The 18570-nt window shown below is 38.9% G+C and overlaps 1 protein-coding gene across 14 annotated transcripts in view; it reads right to left on the minus strand.

Moving 5' to 3' along the window:
- Window positions 1–18570, minus strand: part of LOC126370455 (protein lap4) — an 89411-nt gene that overhangs the window by 7916 nt on the left and 62925 nt on the right. For 6 of the 14 annotated variants that reach the window (XM_050015293.1, XM_050015294.1, XM_050015295.1 and 3 more), the window contains 19 exons: window positions 17454–17659; window positions 16858–16991; window positions 16516–16597; window positions 16134–16356; window positions 15224–15414; window positions 14735–14846; window positions 14254–14561; window positions 13862–13963; window positions 12563–12814; window positions 11360–11470; window positions 10625–10804; window positions 9089–9247; window positions 8676–8819; window positions 8085–8177; window positions 7218–7301; window positions 6225–6344; window positions 1362–2768; window positions 875–980; window positions 511–682 (listed from right to left, as the gene is read on the minus strand). In XM_050015293.1, the coding sequence (XP_049871250.1) occupies window positions 511–682; window positions 875–980; window positions 1362–2768; window positions 6225–6344; window positions 7218–7301; window positions 8085–8177; window positions 8676–8819; window positions 9089–9247; window positions 10625–10804; window positions 11360–11470; window positions 12563–12814; window positions 13862–13963; window positions 14254–14561; window positions 14735–14846; window positions 15224–15414; window positions 16134–16356; window positions 16516–16597; window positions 16858–16991; window positions 17454–17659 (4186 nt within the window). The remainder of the gene's footprint in view (window positions 1–510; window positions 683–874; window positions 981–1361; window positions 2769–6224; window positions 6345–7217; window positions 7302–8084; window positions 8178–8675; window positions 8820–9088; window positions 9248–10624; window positions 10805–11359; window positions 11471–12562; window positions 12815–13861; window positions 13964–14253; window positions 14562–14734; window positions 14847–15223; window positions 15415–16133; window positions 16357–16515; window positions 16598–16857; window positions 16992–17453; window positions 17660–18570) is intronic. The other 8 variants (XM_050015301.1, XM_050015306.1, XM_050015305.1 and 5 more) reach the window with 8 other exon arrangements.

The raw sequence follows: 18570 nt of genomic DNA on the forward strand, positions 1-18570 counted from the left end.
CTATATAACACAACAACATAAGCTCCCAATTGGGGTAGTCAGAGGTACAATCAACGCAAGATGAACTAAATATTCACGTCACCGAGCTTTCTGTTAGACCAACGTCTATAATGGCCGAGCCAACCGGTATCGAGGTTCGAACCGGCGCTCTCCGGCGCAGCAAGCCGGTGACCCACAAGACTACAGTGACTTAACAACCTATAAATACGGCTTTCCCGTCGGAGTGAAAGGTCAGATAGAAACCGGTTAAGTAGAGTCACACAGTCAGTCCTCAAAATAAAAGGCTAAATACTAAAGTCCGATCGCTTGAATTTTGTTAATACCTATACATTTATACAGCTGTCGGGATTACTAGCTTTTTACCAATTCCTATAGAAATGCGTTCACTTGATCAACACATCTGCGACACACTACACGTTGATATGACAACTCATAGCAAATCGCAGATCCCGACGTTCTGTACGGTCGATCCGCTTTAGACTTTACCCGCACATTTATAGGCATAATTACCTATGGCCATTCTCGTGTGGCTCATCGTCATCGCGGTCGCTGTCTCCGCTGGCGCGGTCCTCGCCCGGGGACCACGAGCGGAGCTCCGCGCGAGACAGGGACGCCATCTTTCTCTCCTCTTCTTGCTTCAATTTCTCCACCTCATCCGCTGACAGGAATGTGAACACTTTCTCTGAGGGGTAAAGTTGAGTTATGGCTAGTGGTACCTTTGACACCTTTATAATAATAAAAGTTAAATATTTGAAGTATTTTTCTATAACTTTTTTCCATCGAATTAAGATATATTATGGTAAAGAAACATAGAAATATTCGAAGGTATTGTAACATTAGTCCAGTAATAAGTAGTAATGTTTTGGCTGCTTACCTGGCTTTGGCGACGGTTTGTGGCTTTCTTCCATTGCATTTTCAAAGAATTTTTTCTTGTCGCTGACAGATGCTTTCACAAAATTACCAGAATGAGGTGGGGAAGCCTGGAAATACCATCCATTTATTTTAGATCTATTTAAAATATTACATGGTATAATTACACACATATGAAAGTACACAAATGGGTTAAAAAGCTTATGATATTTACAAGCGATAAAAACCCTTCTCCAAGCTGATAAACACCCATGCAGTCAGTAAAATGTTAAACAAAAAATATCGACGAAATTAAATGTGAACATTTGTAAATAATATCACATGCAAAATATTAAAAGAACCGGCGGGTTAATAAACCATAAAATTGTAGGGTAAGTAACAAAATGGGACATGGAGGTATGACACTGTATTTGTTTTTAGTCATGTATCGAAGTGGGTTGTCGACGAACACAATCAAAAGAAGCTGAGTGTTGTGTGAGGCTATGCCGTACATTTATCTTTACCTCGCCGATGGCGAAGGCTTTGATTTTGCTGCTCCATGCGGGTATCGGGGTGTATGCGGGGTGGGAGCTCGCTTCTCTCTCTACTTCCGATCGTGTCGACAACGTGTCAGATTCGGGCGCAGTCGTCACGTCGCCGAAGCGAACTCTTCTCTCTGACTGGACACTTTTAGACGTATCACTTATTATATGCGGAATCGTTTGTGCGACATTTGCATTAATGTCCTGCAGTACCGGGTTCACTTGCGATGGAGATACTTGAGGTTTGTAGCTTGAACTTTGATTGGAGGCGCACACTGGCACGGTGCATGTGTAAGGATTGTATGTGCCCGCGACCGTCGTTAGAGACGGATACGGGTTTATGGGTGGATACGTCGATGAGTGGACCATACTCGGTGATATGCTTTTAACTCTTAAGTCTCTTAATGAATAATGGCTTGGAATGTGGCTCGGAATGTATTCGAATTGTGTTTGATCTGGGTGTAAGTGGCATGGGGAGTTAGGAAGGTGCGAAACGGTCGGAAGAGTTTTATAATGAGCATGCAATAGTTCCGGTGGATCTGGCAGTCCGCCGGGACTGACCGACAGTTCGTTATAGTATTCTTCACTATCTAGGGACGGAGGCTCCGAGGTACGGAATAATTGATACGAAGGCACTTCAGACTGAATAGCAAAACGGGACGGGATATCTACGGGCCGAGTATCCGTCATCGGAAAGGCGTCATAATTGACGGGGGGAGGGACTTCAGTTTCGGGAGAATTGGTTGAAGTGGACGACTGCATGGTTGTTTCCGCCTCGACAGGCGTCGGCAGCACAATTCGCTGAGGAATAACGATGATCGGCGGCAAACTCGAATCTTTGTCGTCGTCCGAAAACGGAGTATCACTTACGTTCGTATCGAACAGGGGCGGAGGGGGGATGATCATGTCTTCGGAAATTACCGGGGTCACTTTGGGGATTCGTCTCGGAAGTTCAGTTTTCGTCCGGTCAATTAGTACAGAGCTACCGATTCCCTCGCATGCATCGTTAGTGTCCGACGTAGCGACGCGCTCGAGAGTAGGTTCATGCAGGTCATGCGGGAGGGGACGACGAGTAGTCATCGTGTCGTTCGTCGGCGGGCGGTCGTATTCGGGTTCTTGGGTGAAACTAACTCGCTTCATCTGCGGTTTGCGCGGCACTTGTGGTTTCGGTTTAGGGGGAGGCGGCGGCGGCTGCTGCGGACGCTGCGACTGCGGGGCAGGCGAGGCAGGCGGGGCGGGCACAGCGGGCGGGGCAGGCAGATCCACGGGCGTGCCTTCATTGGCCGGCGTGGGAGGCGGCGTGGCGGGCGGCGGCGTCGGCTGCGACTGCCTCGAGAACACCGCGAGGGACGAAGGAGGCGCGGGCGAGCTAGACGACTAACCAAAACCAACCACATGTACTGTACCGCTCTACTTATACGTTGCTCCCTACGTTTTACTATATAATATGTGCAAATAATGTAGCCCACTTTACCCTGTTTCGATTCATATTTTCCATTGTACATTCTTTTTCATTACGGGGGTTATAGCGGTCCCTTGAACGAAAATATAGCTTGTTGTGGGTATTTTTTCTGATGTACACATTTTGCATGAAAGTATGGGTAAGGGAGGAACAAAATCTTCCAAAATAAATGTCACAGTGAACTTAAAAATATCAATGATAGAAAGAAACAGTTTTTGAAACATTATGTATTTGAATGCAACACTAAAATATAACGTCCATTTATATTAATATTATACAATAAAATTAATAATGGCGATCATTCACAAAGGATCACACTGAGGATACAAAACATTGTCAGTCACAAGGTAAATAACATGGGCTAAAAATATAATCTCCATAAGTACATTCTGTAAAATGCTTTAAATCAAATGAGGAAAGGTTGTGTTCCGAGCAGATCACAATCACAAATAAAAATCGACCAGGCAGGTTCAGTGTTTGTATTTCATGTCATAAATGCTGAATATAAAAATAATAATAAACGGTAATTTAATTAAAAAATAATCAATTTCATTTTTAATTCGGAACACATCCTTACGTCAAAATTTCATACATAACAAGGGAGTAGGTAAATTATTTTGATATGTTATAAAACATACAGATATATTTCAGCAAAGTTTGGCTAACAAACGATACAAAATATAAAATAGCGCATAACACAAATTAAGTTCAATATTCAACATCACCACTAGGGACGTTACAAGGTATAGAGTAGTGTTAAAATATTCGGTTACAAAAATTGGTCTTTCATAGCGAAGATATAAAACGTGTACTAGATACAAGTATAAAAAGGTATTAAAATTTCTGCTGGATTTGAATTGGACAAATCAATCAGTTTCTTTAGGTATAAGTAGGTTACTTTAGGTATCTACAAATTGGTCGTTTTTAACGTGATGGGTAACAAACATGCTGGGTAATGTACTCTAGTATTTTATTAATTAGTTACAGGTTACACACATGTCGGACCAGTTCTATAACGATATAGACGACAACGATTATATTATATAAAACTTTTATTCGTGTATATGTATTTGTATGCATTTCTAGATCCAGAATTATCATATTTAAAAGTTGAAACGAAACTATAGTTTCTGTCTGAATGCCTTAGTATTATTGTGATATTTATATCAAGAAAACATTCAATGTATTGATTATACGAAACGATCATCGAATAAAATTTGATTTTACTTATAACGACAACATATGTTTAACATTCATAACATAATCTTATTGTAACATAAACACATTTATCCTTAAATACCGCTTTCCTTTCCTTAGTCTATAAATTCATTTAAAATAGGTATTTTATTTACATATACTTTAAATTCGCGTAACACACTGATATTCATACTCAAACAGACACTTTTCTATAGGTAAATGTTTGTGACGATCAAATATTATGAATGACTTATTTGGCACCGTAATATTAAATATTTTTTTTTATCGTTGAGAGACATGAAACCATACCCTTTATACTTTAATTGAGTAACAGGTGTCAGGTGTAGAGCTTTATCGGTATTCCCGATGTAGTTAGACAGGTTATTGATTATAAAGGTTTGATGTAGGACCTAAAATAAAAATACACTATATTTTATTGATATATTTCATAATAATATGGCTTCATGCTCTTCAACTTAGCGGTTACTAATATGATACAATACCCATCCCATCCATCCCACAGAAAATTATCTATTTATTTACAGAAATTTGGACAGATCTTATATTGAATTATTTATCTACTAAGTGTTGTCCTTTTCCGCGGGGTTTGCATTCTGCAATGGAGGACATATATGCTTTGTCAATAATTTGATGAATTTACTATTCAATACCAATTTAATATCAACACTATAAGCGAGCTATTGCACTTTAATAGGTACAAGGGAATACATGTTAAAACTTATAAATCCATCAATTTTGTCACATCTGTGAGAACCAAAAGACGTCACGTTTGACACACGGAATAGAGTGCAATACTCGTCCATAGTGTAAATTTATTCAGTATTTCGCTACGCCGTTTTCACCGGTACATAAGCTAACACATGACGACATTGAACTAAGCTACGGTAACACAAGAGGATTTCCGACTTCTATGTCTCAATTACAATGTTTAATTCTATTTAAAAGAAGTTTAGACACATGCACAACAATTGGTCAACAATTTAGAGTAAATTAGGTACATTTATAGACCTAAAACCACGAAGAACGAGAGAGACAGAGGAGGTGGATAAGGTTCCCTTCAAGTACAGTCACCCTTCCATTTCATCTCAACCGTCTACATAATAAAAGGCCATACGTAAATATACTAAACAACATTTATTTTGGAAGATAGGTGTTAAGATATGTAGGCTATATTTAAATTACTTAATACACACAATAAGATATAATTTCATGCAAGCAATAAGTTTATACTACAAATATACAAAGTGCATGCTATCAAAGTAAAATATACTCTGCGATTACCTTTCTGAAATAGTAAGTTAATCAAAAGTATAGTACAAAGCTAATATACTTCCATGCTGTCAAATCAATTTTGCTACAGTAAGATACCAAAGTAAAAGCTTCAAGTACCAAAAAAATACATTTTATAGCTCATATTTTTTAGTTAAGACAAAAATAATATAAAATGTATACATGCACATTTATTTATTTAAATAAATTATAAGATTTATTTTAGCATAGAGATGTCATATTGTAAATTTGAGCGCGCGTTTAAAACTAGCACGTTATATTGAGCAATTAATTAAGTTCTACTAACTTACATAGTATTAAGATCTATTCCGTCTAACACAATACAAGATAACTGAGCTAGTGCTAATTAAAATAATTCACTCACGAACAATAAAATCGACTTAACCTTTTGTTATTATCACTTCACAAAAAGTATATTTATTAACTGGCATTATCATTAAAGTTTTAATGAATAAAATTTGACATTTTATTTTTTAAGCAATTCATTTTATAAACAGTCTCGAACGAGGGCTCGAATGAGAGGGAGGTCTCGAAAGTGTGCAGCAGCTACAAGAGTCAAATTAAAATCAATGAAATCAAATTATTTTTTATTTTTTCTTAATTTTAAACCGCCAATTTATCGTATTTCGCGCAAGAGAAAACCTTATCAGACATTTATATTGCCGACTGCGCGATGCAAAAGAAGGTTTTTTTATGTGACTTGGACGGCAATCGGGCAGGTGCCTCCGTATGGTAATATCAAGTTTATCGCTATACGACATTCATAGAATAACAATTCCTCAAAAAAGTTGAGTCGAGATGATTGTCCGTAGGTGTGATACAGATAGTGTGTGACGTCAGACAGTGGTGGCGTAAGGACTGACCTGAGGTTGGAGCGTGTGCTTGGACATGACGACGGTGGTGGTCTTGTGCTGTGGCTCCGGCGACGTCGGCGGCGCCGGCTCCAGAGCCATGCTTTCTACCGCGTGCACTATGTCTAGTACCTGGAAACATTATTAATTTATTGAATAATAGAGCCGCGTTTGTTCACGTTGTTACCTCATAATAAGTGACAGCATGTTATTGGAAACAAGAAGATTGCTGCATTGTGCCTTTCTGTATTTATACTCGACTGCGGCGAAGCACAAAAGAGTTAAAGTTATTTGTTTGACTAAATTTTATAAATAGATTTATTTTTCGTTTTTTATATAGATCATCATCATCACCAGCCCATTAACGTCCCCACTGCTGGGGCACGGGCCTTCCCTATGGATGGATAGGGAGATCGAGCCTTAAACCACCACGCTGGCCCAGTGCGGATTGGTGGTTATTAACCACTGCTAATGCAGCCGGGACCAATATTTATATAGATACTAAAGTATATTTGTAAGTACCTTATGTAATTATTGTATGTCACAATATGACTAAATGTGCTGAGCGCTATAAGCATCACTTCCATCTAAGATATACCTACCACATTTATGACAATAAAAATTCATTTCTATATTGTGTGTTCTTATCTTTTACCTTATTATGTTTACATACTCATAAATTGCACCTAGGATAGGATAATTATGAGACTCATACACATACATACAAAGCATCATGCCTGTATCCCCAAAGAGGTAGTATGAGGTCCGATTAGCAGATAGTAGTGTACAGGCGGAGGAAGCTGCATTCAACACACGTCTGGTGGAAGAGATGTATTAGCTGGGAAGCCAAGTATGGCTTACCGACTGCTGCCATCGATTTCGGACGGCTTGAATACTTTGGCGACTGGTTTGGTTGTCTAACACGCATTACTCACTCGACAACTAAAATTGTTATGGATGAGAATGCGTCCAGTTATAGGACATAATATTTTATATAATTCAAACCTTTTCCGGCGTAGATTTTCCTCTTAATTCGGCGACTTGTTTCTCGTGTTCAAACTCAACTAGATCCTGCTGGTACTGCTGCTCCTGTAATGTTTAATTTACACTTCCATGTTATAATATTTTGCTATAAGCCATCTGAATAAACCAACGTAGTATGATTGGGAAGTAGAATGAACCGAAATAAAAAAATATGTATCTGTGGGTTGAAATTTTGTTTTTGAATTTATATTCGGATCGTAAATTATTATCACGTGCTCAGCAGTGAAGAAAAACATTATAAGGAAACCCGCATTCCCGAGAAATGCGTTTCAGGGGTATGTGACCCAATAGGTTAGGTTAGGTGTAAAATTATGGCACCAATTGTAAGGACTAATAATAAATAATTTTATTTATATCTTTTCTTTATCACAAAACCTCGAAATACACTTTTCTATCTACTCAAAAAACTAATAAGGACTTAACGAGAATACACCATAAATATGAAAGAAAGAAATAGACGTTTATTATAAATATGTATACTTTTAAATATTAATAATTGTTTGATTTGATACTAACATTCTTTGGTCTTTTACTAACACATATATGGACGAAAGTTTAAAATAATAATGTTTAATTTTATTTTCTATTATTTTAAAAGGAAGATGGGATCATTTATGGATGCACTATATAGGTACTAAACATGAAATGCAAATAACGTTGACGTCAAACCAAAACTTACTTTACAGCACCAATGAGAGACGTGTATAAAAGTTACACAAAAACGTGGTTTATACAACAATAGCAAAACTTAATTTTCTATGTATAACAGTGTACCTATAATCTGGCTAGGATTATTTTATAGAACAATAAAATACTATACATTCGTACCTGTTGATGTTGGGGCAGCGGCTCGTCAATCAGGCTTGACGTTGAGTGAGACAGAGAGCCGCCCGTGTCCGCCGTCCCGCTCTCGCTACCGGTCTGTGCAAACACATACTACTTCTATCTATTTCTAACTACCATCACACATATTGACAAAACTTTTGTGGATATGCGTGCCAGTAAAATAAGCCGAACCAGAAATATAAAAATCATTGAGCCGCTTTACACATTTTCAACCTACGTTATTATTTATTATTCGTATTTTGGCCGCTAAATGCGAAGTTTTTTTATATTATTGGTCTAACTTCAGATACAATTATTGTGTCGGTTATCATCATAAGAAGACAAAAAGTGAACATGCATAATATTTTGCATAAAGACAACAAATAAATTATAGAAAAATACATATTAATAAATTGCTCGAAATTTCGATAGGAAATTCTTTTTTATTGTGTATTAATTATAATTCGAAAGTAATCAAGAAAATATTGAATTGTGAAAAATCTTTATAAATTGGGCCAACATGACGTCGTGAATGTAAGTAAGCCCAGTGTTAAGATAACAAGTTGTATAAACATTGTGACCTCATAAACTTACGGTGTACTTCTCGGGCCGTGTGTAGCCGTGGCATACGACAAGGTGTAGCGGCGCGTTGGTGGCTGAGCGTAGTGCGTTCACCGCTTCATTATGCGTCGCGCCCAGTAGAGATATGCCGTTCACTTCTAGTAGGCGCATGCCCACCTAAAAGGGAACATTTAGAGTTGAAAAGAAGGATTTTGCTGTTCTGTTTTACTGTTTGTAGTAAATACAACAGCGCAGTTGAGTATAAAGTATATATTCGTATTATGGTTGACGAGAGGAAGCTTGTGCTTAATCGTGAGAGACACACTATGCAGAAATTATGATTAAAACCGCGTTCAATCCATGCTCAAATGAAAATCGATTCAGTAGGTTCCGAAATTATTTCATATAGTTACGTTCTTAGCGTAACTAGGGAAAGGAGGTCTTACCTTAAGTCTGCCATCTCTCCGGGCAGCACCGCCACTGTTGATCTTCGATATGAACACTCCCTCGTCGTTTGGATCGTTAGGATTGCCACGCTGCCCGTTAAGTCCTCCCTTTATATGCATGCCTAGCTTCTCACCCTCTTGCTTTACGATCGTTAGATCCTGTAATTATATAGCTCCATATTAGAAACAAACATAAATAAAAGTTTAACTAATTCAGTGGGAACACCTTCAAAGACAACAAGAAATGTGGGATTACTAAGGGGTACACAAATATTCTTCTAAGTTTCAATTTTGAAATTACTCTGGACTTACAACATCACATGCAAAGCCAAAGTTTCATGCGTTCGATTTGAAGCAGTCATACAGAACAGACACACAGCACACATAATATAGTTCAAACTCCTAGCACAAGACAATGTCGTTCAGTGTAAATACTATATACCAAGCTGCAATAAATAATAACGGAAGCTGCTAAGGTCCAAAGGGGTACATCCTTTAGAGCGTCTCACTACGGAATAGAAGAAAGCGGCAGATTACGAAACCATTCATACGACGATAGCTGGGCACACGGACTGACTGAATGGGGGTGGATCGGACATAGATTGGTAAAGTAACACACAGAGGTGGGACCGCCGGGCGACGTTCACTTACAGTTGCGTCAACGAGCTCAACTTGAATGAGACCCTGTGCGCGTCGCAGGCACGAACAGCGCGTGTGGAACAAACAACGGGTTGACGTTTATAACACCAACTCACACCTCCACTATCATAGTCACTTCTAACATAAGCTGCGTGGTATTCCTATCGCTTGTAGAATATATAGTCTGCAGTAAGTAAGCGACAGGTTTGCAGCATAGATTTACTAATTGCGATGTCAATAGATATAATATAGTGTTTATACGAGTATAAGCATTACGCGTACCGTTTATTTACGTTTTTATCGCCAAACACTACCAAAGCGACAAGACTCGTTGTTCTACTATATCGTCAAACAACATATTGTGTTTGTCAGTATTAACAAACCCACAGCTTGTATCCATGCACAACACTGGCGCGGTTTGTGTATGCGTAACAGACAAGTTATAAAAAACAACTCAACACATACAACCTAATATTACTTCTTTTGCAATGCCAGAAACATTTTCCTATGTAATTTACATGACAATCACTTCTTCAAACAAGTACAAAACTTACTGCGTTATACAGGATCGCCAAACCAAGGGAATAAATACTTGATATTAATCGTACATCAGGTCCTCGATCATATCGGTTGCAATTACTCATTCTTCGCAAAACTTGATACAAGCGAAAAAAGAGTAGGGAAAATCGAGCTCTTTATTTGCAGTGCTCAATGAAAACTCGGTCTTCCCAACTCTTACTTTCTTTCAACAAACCAACAGCTCCCTCAAAACAAAGTATGTCATACACACTACATCACCCCGAAAAGGCGGTACAAAACCAGATAATCAAATGTGTAGGAGTCGCATACTTTGTTTTCAAACCATCAAGAACCCACAGTTCTGGACAATATACAGACCTGGAAGCCCGGTGGTAGAGGGTCATGGCGCACGGACAATGTGAGCGTGGGTCCTGGTTGCAGGAGTAGTTGTACGGCGTCGCGATGTGTGGCGCCTGTCAGTTCGTGCCCATTGACTCGTACAAGACGGTCGCCCATACGAAGCTTCCCTGAACGCGCTGCCACTCCACCTGGCACCACCTGGATTGTGTCACCTCATGTTATTTAAACTGTAAACCTCGTAAATATAACGAATAGATAGTGAGATAAATTAAATCAATGAAATTTAATTCATTCCAACTGTTTTTTTATGCTACATATTTGAAATTGGAGACGAGAAAGATGTATGGTATGCCCAATATAACAGTGAGTGTGTAATATTCTAAAATGCACAATTTCGTGCGAAATCTTTTTGACTAATTAAAGCACATACACCGCGTTTAAATGGGGATATGAGACTCCCACACACGGGGAGTCTCATTTAAACGCGGTAAGAACCCGTTATTATGTGCTTTAATTATGATAATAACCGCGTAAACTTAAAACAATCTTTTTGACTGTTGTGGGGCTAATCTGAAGTATTTTTAAACACCCGAATAGCGTGTATTCAAAGTAACTTCGTGACTTGGCACACGTACTATGAATTGCTTAATCAAGAGGTCGTCTTTAATACATTAGGTGTGGACTTGCGTTTATGAAAACAGATTTGAAAGAAAAGACATGAAGACAGAGAGGAACTTAAACAAATAATCTTACATGTGATATGAATATTCCCGGTTCTTTTCCTCCGAAGGGGACGCACGAGTGGTCCGTGCCGCCTATGATGCTGAATCCGAGAGAGCCGCCTTCTTTTACCAACACCACGTCCTAAAACAAAAGGAAAACCTCGATGCATATCTGTTTTTGAGTAAAATACTCAAAGAGCGATTAAGCCAAAAGCTGTAGGTATACAAGATTGCAATTTCAACGTAGTTCAATTATTTTGTCGATTGTATTTATGGAGAATGCGCAAAAATTAGTTTTTTTTTTTTAAACTTTCTCATTTGTACTTGGGATTTGATATTTACAAACAAATATCTCAATGAAATTGCTGCCTTGTCATAAGTATTTACAAAGTAGTGATAGGTTGTAGTGTGTGTGTACTTCGACGAACAGAAGCTCGCTGCCCGTGAAGTTCCATGCAATTTTGTTATTATAACATACTCTGATTTCACTCTGTTTGATCTTTAAGTGACACTACATGACGTTGCAACTAAAAAGGGAACTAACTGAGCATTGGTCTAGTAGTAACGTTACTTTGTGAATTCTGCTGGATCACTATTATTCTTGACTTTATCCACAGTACTTGTAAGGTCAACTCACAATGGAGCAACGGGGCGGAATGTATCTCATAAAGAATTTATTTAGGCAACTTATGTTACCTCCAAATTCTCTTAAGAACCGGTGCTGATTCCAGTACAGACTATCTAATTTAATTTTAAGTCATACCTATCATTTTCTTATCCGTCGAAAAAGAAAGGGACCCATCCCTTTCGATCATCGACAGGCATAAAATTTATAGAATATATGTCAAATCAAGGCAGACATTTAAAAAACTCTCCCAAAATTTGATATTGGCTAATAACCCGACAGAATTAAGTTGACATATCAACGAGATGCCTATTTTTTTCGCCCGGGTTATTCATTCGTTTTAAAATTAACAATTGTAAATCATCCGTCTCTTTACTTTTCGGCAGATAAGAAAATGACGGGTATAAATTGAAATAAAATTACGAAGGTCCTGCAAGATTCGCAGCTATTGGGCCCACAAATATGACGTAACGCCATGGTGATAGTGCATCACTATGCACCTGACGTCGACTCTCCACTACATTTACCTCTCCACCTTAACCTAAAATATAAATTCGGTGCAGCTGAGCGCTCGGTGAGGTCCGCAAGCCAGTACACCATCTGTCTTACTTCTATGATGAGCGGCGCGACCAGGTGGTTGTCCGTGACCCGTGTGACCGTGGTCTCGGTGAAGGTCGACTTGGTGATGGTTTCCGTGACACGGCCGAGGGTCGCCGGCGGCGGTGGTAGCACGACGCCTGCGCCCGGCCGTTCCACGGTCACTCGGACGCCGTTTGTGGGCGCCGGGTTCTGTGGCCGCGGCCCGCCCAGGAAGTGCGCGGGGATCATCGCTTGGAACTCCTCGTTCGTGATCGGCCGAGGCTGCGCGTTTAACACGTTCACATCGCATCAGTACATACAAGGGTCTACGGGAGGTATGATCGTAATGTTGATAGAAATAGGGAGAAGGGCACGGACAACGGGGTTTGTTATGTCAAAAGTAAAACTTGATTCGATAAGTTCGCATTTCGCTTTTGTTTTTAATTTACTCCTGACTTTGAAGTTTGCATATTTATTTGAAATTCAATGTAATACCTATCTTTCCTATCAAGGGCAAAATAATGTCTAACTAACTAAAATCATCTTCTTTGTATTACCTTCTTATAAATACTATACTAAAAAAATGTTTTTTTTTTTTTTATAAAACACCGTATTCTCGTACATTTTTTTACATTTTTCATTTTTATAACAGGATGTGTTTATGATTAAATTTGTGATCACAGTAATAAGCTTTTGCAATATCGTTCACAAACTCATAAAAATATGCGCTCAGAATGCTTCGTAAGCCTTGATAAGATGTATAGAAATTAGGTTAAACTAATATTGTTGTAACCTTTTGTAAACATGCGCACACATGCTTGCAGAGTATGCTGATTTTTTCAAATAGAATAGATATAGTACAAGCAAATTAGATATCTTCATGCCGTCTTTATTCTAAAAGAAAATGTAAAATAAAGCCTGGAACTTATCGAATCTAAAAGTATAGGGTAATAAAACACATAATTTCCAATTTAATAATTTGTTCTTTTTATCATACTCATAAATCACCAGCACGATCACACCTGAATAAAAGAGATTTTAAAAATAACAACTACATATAAGTCAGTCATAAATGGAAGTGAAATACGGTGCGGCTGGGGCAGCCGAGTGCGGTACCATGGCCAAACATCGCGGAATATGAGCTCTTTATTCCGACATGCTGTAGCTATGGCACCTTACACGTCTACGGCCGACCGAAGCTAACTACAATGAGAGTGAAGTTAGGATGTCTACATACACAGTGGTAAAGCGAGAACGAATAAGCACGGATGTGAACGTGTTAACCGTTTGACCGTCACCTGCGAATTGGGGCATGTATTGTGGACTTACCTGAATGTCGTCCGCAAACACGTCGTCGCTAGAGCCGTGCATGTTATTCGCGCCTGGAGTTAGGGGTGTGCTCGTACTGTTAGTTGACGGTTTCGTGCCGGCCTGTAGCGAACAATACATCTTTCTTTGAATTTGAACCGTGATTTTGTAGTATGTCTCTAGAAGCTTAGAGTGATATTGTTAATTATTATTTTGTTTTAATTAATTTCAATGACTTACAAATTATTTTAATTGTATTATAATTATATATTTCAATTTTGATTAATCTTGATCTATTAAATTAAACCAATTTCCCATTGCCAACTACTAGTGCCTTTCAAAAAAATACCCGCTTCCAGTCTACTAGATCCCCGTGATTTGAAGATAGAAAGTACGCGGTCACCAAGCCTCACCTGTCCGTTAGGGTGACTCAGTTTACGCGGTGCGGGCTGCGGCGGGACCGCGTTATGTGCGAAGGGGGGTTTTTGTGGCCCCACTTGGGTTGGCGAGGCCTTAGTCGGCGAGGCCACAGGGGCCACGGGACCCGCGGACGGTGCCACGTGAGTGCTGACGCGCGGTGCTGAGTGCGTGCTATTCCCGACTAGTGGTGCTGTAACGTGATTGGTGGGTTTCGGTGCCGCGGTGACAGTCGCATTCGCCAGGATCGTCTTGTGCTCTCTCACTTCCTCAGACGTTGACTTCGGACGCGGGAGAGGTTCGCCTAGACGGAGAAAAAAACAAGGTTTAATTTACGAGTATTAAGCGAAGCCGCCAATACTACTTGGGTGTAGAATAGTTTAAATATGACGGGGAAGAAAGCCTGTATACTGATAAAGTAGAAACTAAGCAAGCATTTGGCGTAATATGAATGTAGGTGACAGAACTGTAGTTTACCCTGGTCGGGAGTGATAGTCCGTTGCAGGACGAGCCTCACAAATCTCTCGTGGCCCGTTAGCAGAGAGACGGCTTGTTCGTGACGTGCGCTCTCCATATCTACGCCGTTTATCTGTTGGAATTCAACGTTTTCATTAATCTCAACTTTTCGCAAACGCTAAATATCACGAAGTGAAAGGAAATGTGAAATTATCTTCAAGTTTTTAATAAAATAAAGGAATTGTGGTGTGTTATCTGTACAAGGGATCACGACTGTTTCGTATTTACTAAAAATATATAGAAAAGTAAATCTCAACTTTGGTTCTTCTTCCGTATCTATAGTTTTAACTTTCTAAGTAACATTTAATTCGCATAACAAAACTTTACGAATTGCAAATGTACAAACTGAATACTGATGTTGGTGAAATTATAATATAATAATATAATCAATTAGGTACAGAATTTAACGACTTTCGTTTTTTATATTGTCTATCATGATACAAAACTCACGGAAATAACTTTATCGCCGACTAGCATCTTGCCGTCCTTGGCCGCGGCGCCTTGCGGCGATATGCGCGAGATATATATCGCGTCGCTGTCTTCCCTGTAAGGAGGGGAACCCTTGCCGCCGGCTATACTGAATCCGAGCCCGGCGCCGTCGCGGATCAACGTCGTGTGAACTAGCACCTTTTGTTGGAACACTGGAAGGAAGAACAGTATGTGATTACGATAATCAATTTAAAAAAGATCATACCGTGTTACTCCACTATACGTATATCGATATTTTGTAGTCCCTATACATGTGATCTTATATATGATATGATAACAGATATATATGCATCTTTTATCTTTGTTTTTGGGTATAAATGATGACCCTTGTTAGTGCACCCAGGCACAACACATCTTCCACCCATTATTATTCTGATCAAAATAAAGAGAAGCAATATAGGTAGCAACATAATTCTATACGTACCTAATCTAAATATCAAGCAACAATATTTTTTTTATATACCCTTTGCCATGACATTATATTTTTGAATAATTATGTACCCCGAGCGATGAGAAAATAGATAATTATCACGTTAAATCTGAACAGCGCCATCTATATTATTTTACGAGAACGTAGACTGGATGTTTGTTTCCTTTTGTTGGTTGCCTGGAAGAAATTGCTCTAGAGCAATAAGGCCGCCCAAATTGTACTGTATTCATGTGTTATGTCTGATTGTTGAAATTCTAGTTCTGTGCAATAAAGTATATTTGATTTGATTTGATTTGATTTGATTGAAATTCCTTCATTATCATACAAACGTAATATAGATGAAACATTTTAACGTTTACAAAATAGTATCTCAATTGGTTAGGTAGTCATAAAACCTAATACAAATTAACGGTATTTTATTAGTGATGACTGATGACTTACCTGGCGGCACATAAGGCTGCGTGAGCGGCGGTGGCGACGCCTGCAAGCGTTGATATGTCTCAGTGGTCACCTGCCCCGTCGGCGATGGACTGAACCCGACTGGAGTGTTCGCATTAGGAGTACTCTGGTTCACCACTTGCTCTTTAAGCTCCGGTTCAAACTCCTGAGCGTACTGGTTCCCGATAATAAGAGGTTTCCCCACTATACCACGACCAGTCGTAACCTGTCAAGCAATTTAGATTTAGCTGTTAGAAATAATTAAAGGGTACCTACAGGTATTTAAAGACTTTCCTGGCGCGAGACTTATACCGTTTAGAGTAATTGCTGTTTGAAAGTGAAATTTCTCTTTTTTTGAACTTTATTATTTAATTATTGTAAGTACCTGTCCGTTTTCCAATGTGGATACAGTGTCGTTAGTGGATACGGAATGATGGCTCGCACCGCTCGGCGCTCGGCTGTGCGTTCTGCAATAAACCAATAAACGGTACCACGTACAATAACGAATTAAACACAATTAGCATTTAACAACATGCAAATTTTAATTAAAAAAGAAAAGAAAATAACAGTTTGTTTTTAATACTAACGGGCGTAATCGCATTTTGGAAACCAAAACAAATTATAAGTGAAAGTACATTGTCAGGTTGAAGAGATTGTACTGCATTTATTTGCTGCACTTAATTGCTGCAATCTCTTGAGTATGTTTGCTCTTATCTGTGGTACGTACCTGGTGGAATTCGGCGAGTCTCTAGTTACGACCAGAGTAAGTGTAGGGCCGCTTGCTTTAAGTACTTCCACCGCATAGTAGTGGTCGACGTCTACCACAGACGTACCGTTTACCGACAGCACCTTATCACCAACCTGTGGAAACGTCATCAGTCAATGGCCGAAGTACATCCATTGTAGTAAATTGTGCTAAATATCGTTCAAAAGCGGAGCGAAACTAGGGGCAATCTGAAGGTCAGCTGTGTACAATCGAAGCGAAGAATCGATTGCCCTAAAGTTTGGTTTGTATTCCAAGCGCTTTTCACGACATTCCATTCACCGAGAATTTTTACTGGAAATTGTTTACAACCACGTATACATAACTAGCTATTACATACAGACATCACACGTATACATACAGACATCGAAGCGTGACATCTAGATAAATAAATGCAATGCAATTCAAATTTAATTTCATAACGCAACAAAACGTTTTCTATTAGTAAGTACCTGTTGAAATTATAGACTACAGTTACGGTGTAGCAATCACATTTCAAACTGAATTTAAAAATCTAGGATTTTTGCAAAAAGTTCTTAACTTCAGAATCTGATACGTACCCTTAACCCTGCAAGATAAGCCGGTCCATTAGGGGTGACGCGTGATATGAATATGCCCTCATCGTTGCCGATGTATGGCGTGGAGCCCCTTCCTCCGGCTATGCTCAGTCCAAGGCCCCCGGCTGCGCGGGCGATGCGCACTTCTATGCATCGTTGGTCGTTCACCACCCGGGCTTCACTTTCGGCTCGCTCCGATACTGATTCACCTACAACAAAAATATTATTACAAGTTATTTTCTGAGGATAAAAAAGTACTAGGGAAAGGCCCTACTGCTACTAGAACGGCGTAGTAGTAAAATAATGTCAATATAATAGTTGTCATAAGTTGGATATAATACACTCATTTTGTCATAGTCAACAACACACTTTACTTTGGCGGGCGATTTTGTTTGCAAGAAACAGTATAAACCATCTTCTAGAATTATCCTTCAGTCGACATTAGTTTCAATAAAGTATAAATATTGACATCCTACTAAACAATGTGTCTTACTGTACCATTACGAAATGATCGAATATTGCTTTCAAAGTACGAGCCATCTCCCTTCACAATGTAGGTATCTAAGTACCTATAAGATACCGCCTTTCAAACAGGCTACATTATGTTTAAGTTCATTGCTTCGAGATTAGTTTGATCGAATTCACTCTATAAAACAGTTATTTATGGACAATTCATTTATTCAGATCATAAACTTTCGCGTTCCAGCGCATGTAACACACTGAATGCATTCTCCCATTATAGATTATAATCATGTTCTCACGACGTAAACATCTAATTTCACTCGAAGTCCATTGTACCTCTCTATATAGCGGCCATTATAAATTGATCAATTATATAATGAAATGAGATATGCAATCTCTTTGACTTTATTTATTATCGAATCGGCAATGTTGATGTTTATCATCTTGGAAACTTGTAATAACATTCTGTGGTAAGCATGGTGCCTTGACGCAAGATAAGCAATGAATCAAAATGCGATTAACAGTAATAGTAAACAAAATTGAGTCAATGGTACAAATTAGTGTGGCATAGGTAACAACACACTTGTTATCTAGCATTGTGAGGAGGTATTGTTTTCAATTGATACAACTTTGCGCAACAGAACGTATCGAACGCTAA

Source organism: Pectinophora gossypiella, chromosome 10 (genome assembly GCF_024362695.1).
Source record: "Pectinophora gossypiella chromosome 10, ilPecGoss1.1, whole genome shotgun sequence".
Lineage (NCBI taxonomy): Eukaryota > Metazoa > Arthropoda > Insecta > Lepidoptera > Gelechiidae > Pectinophora > Pectinophora gossypiella.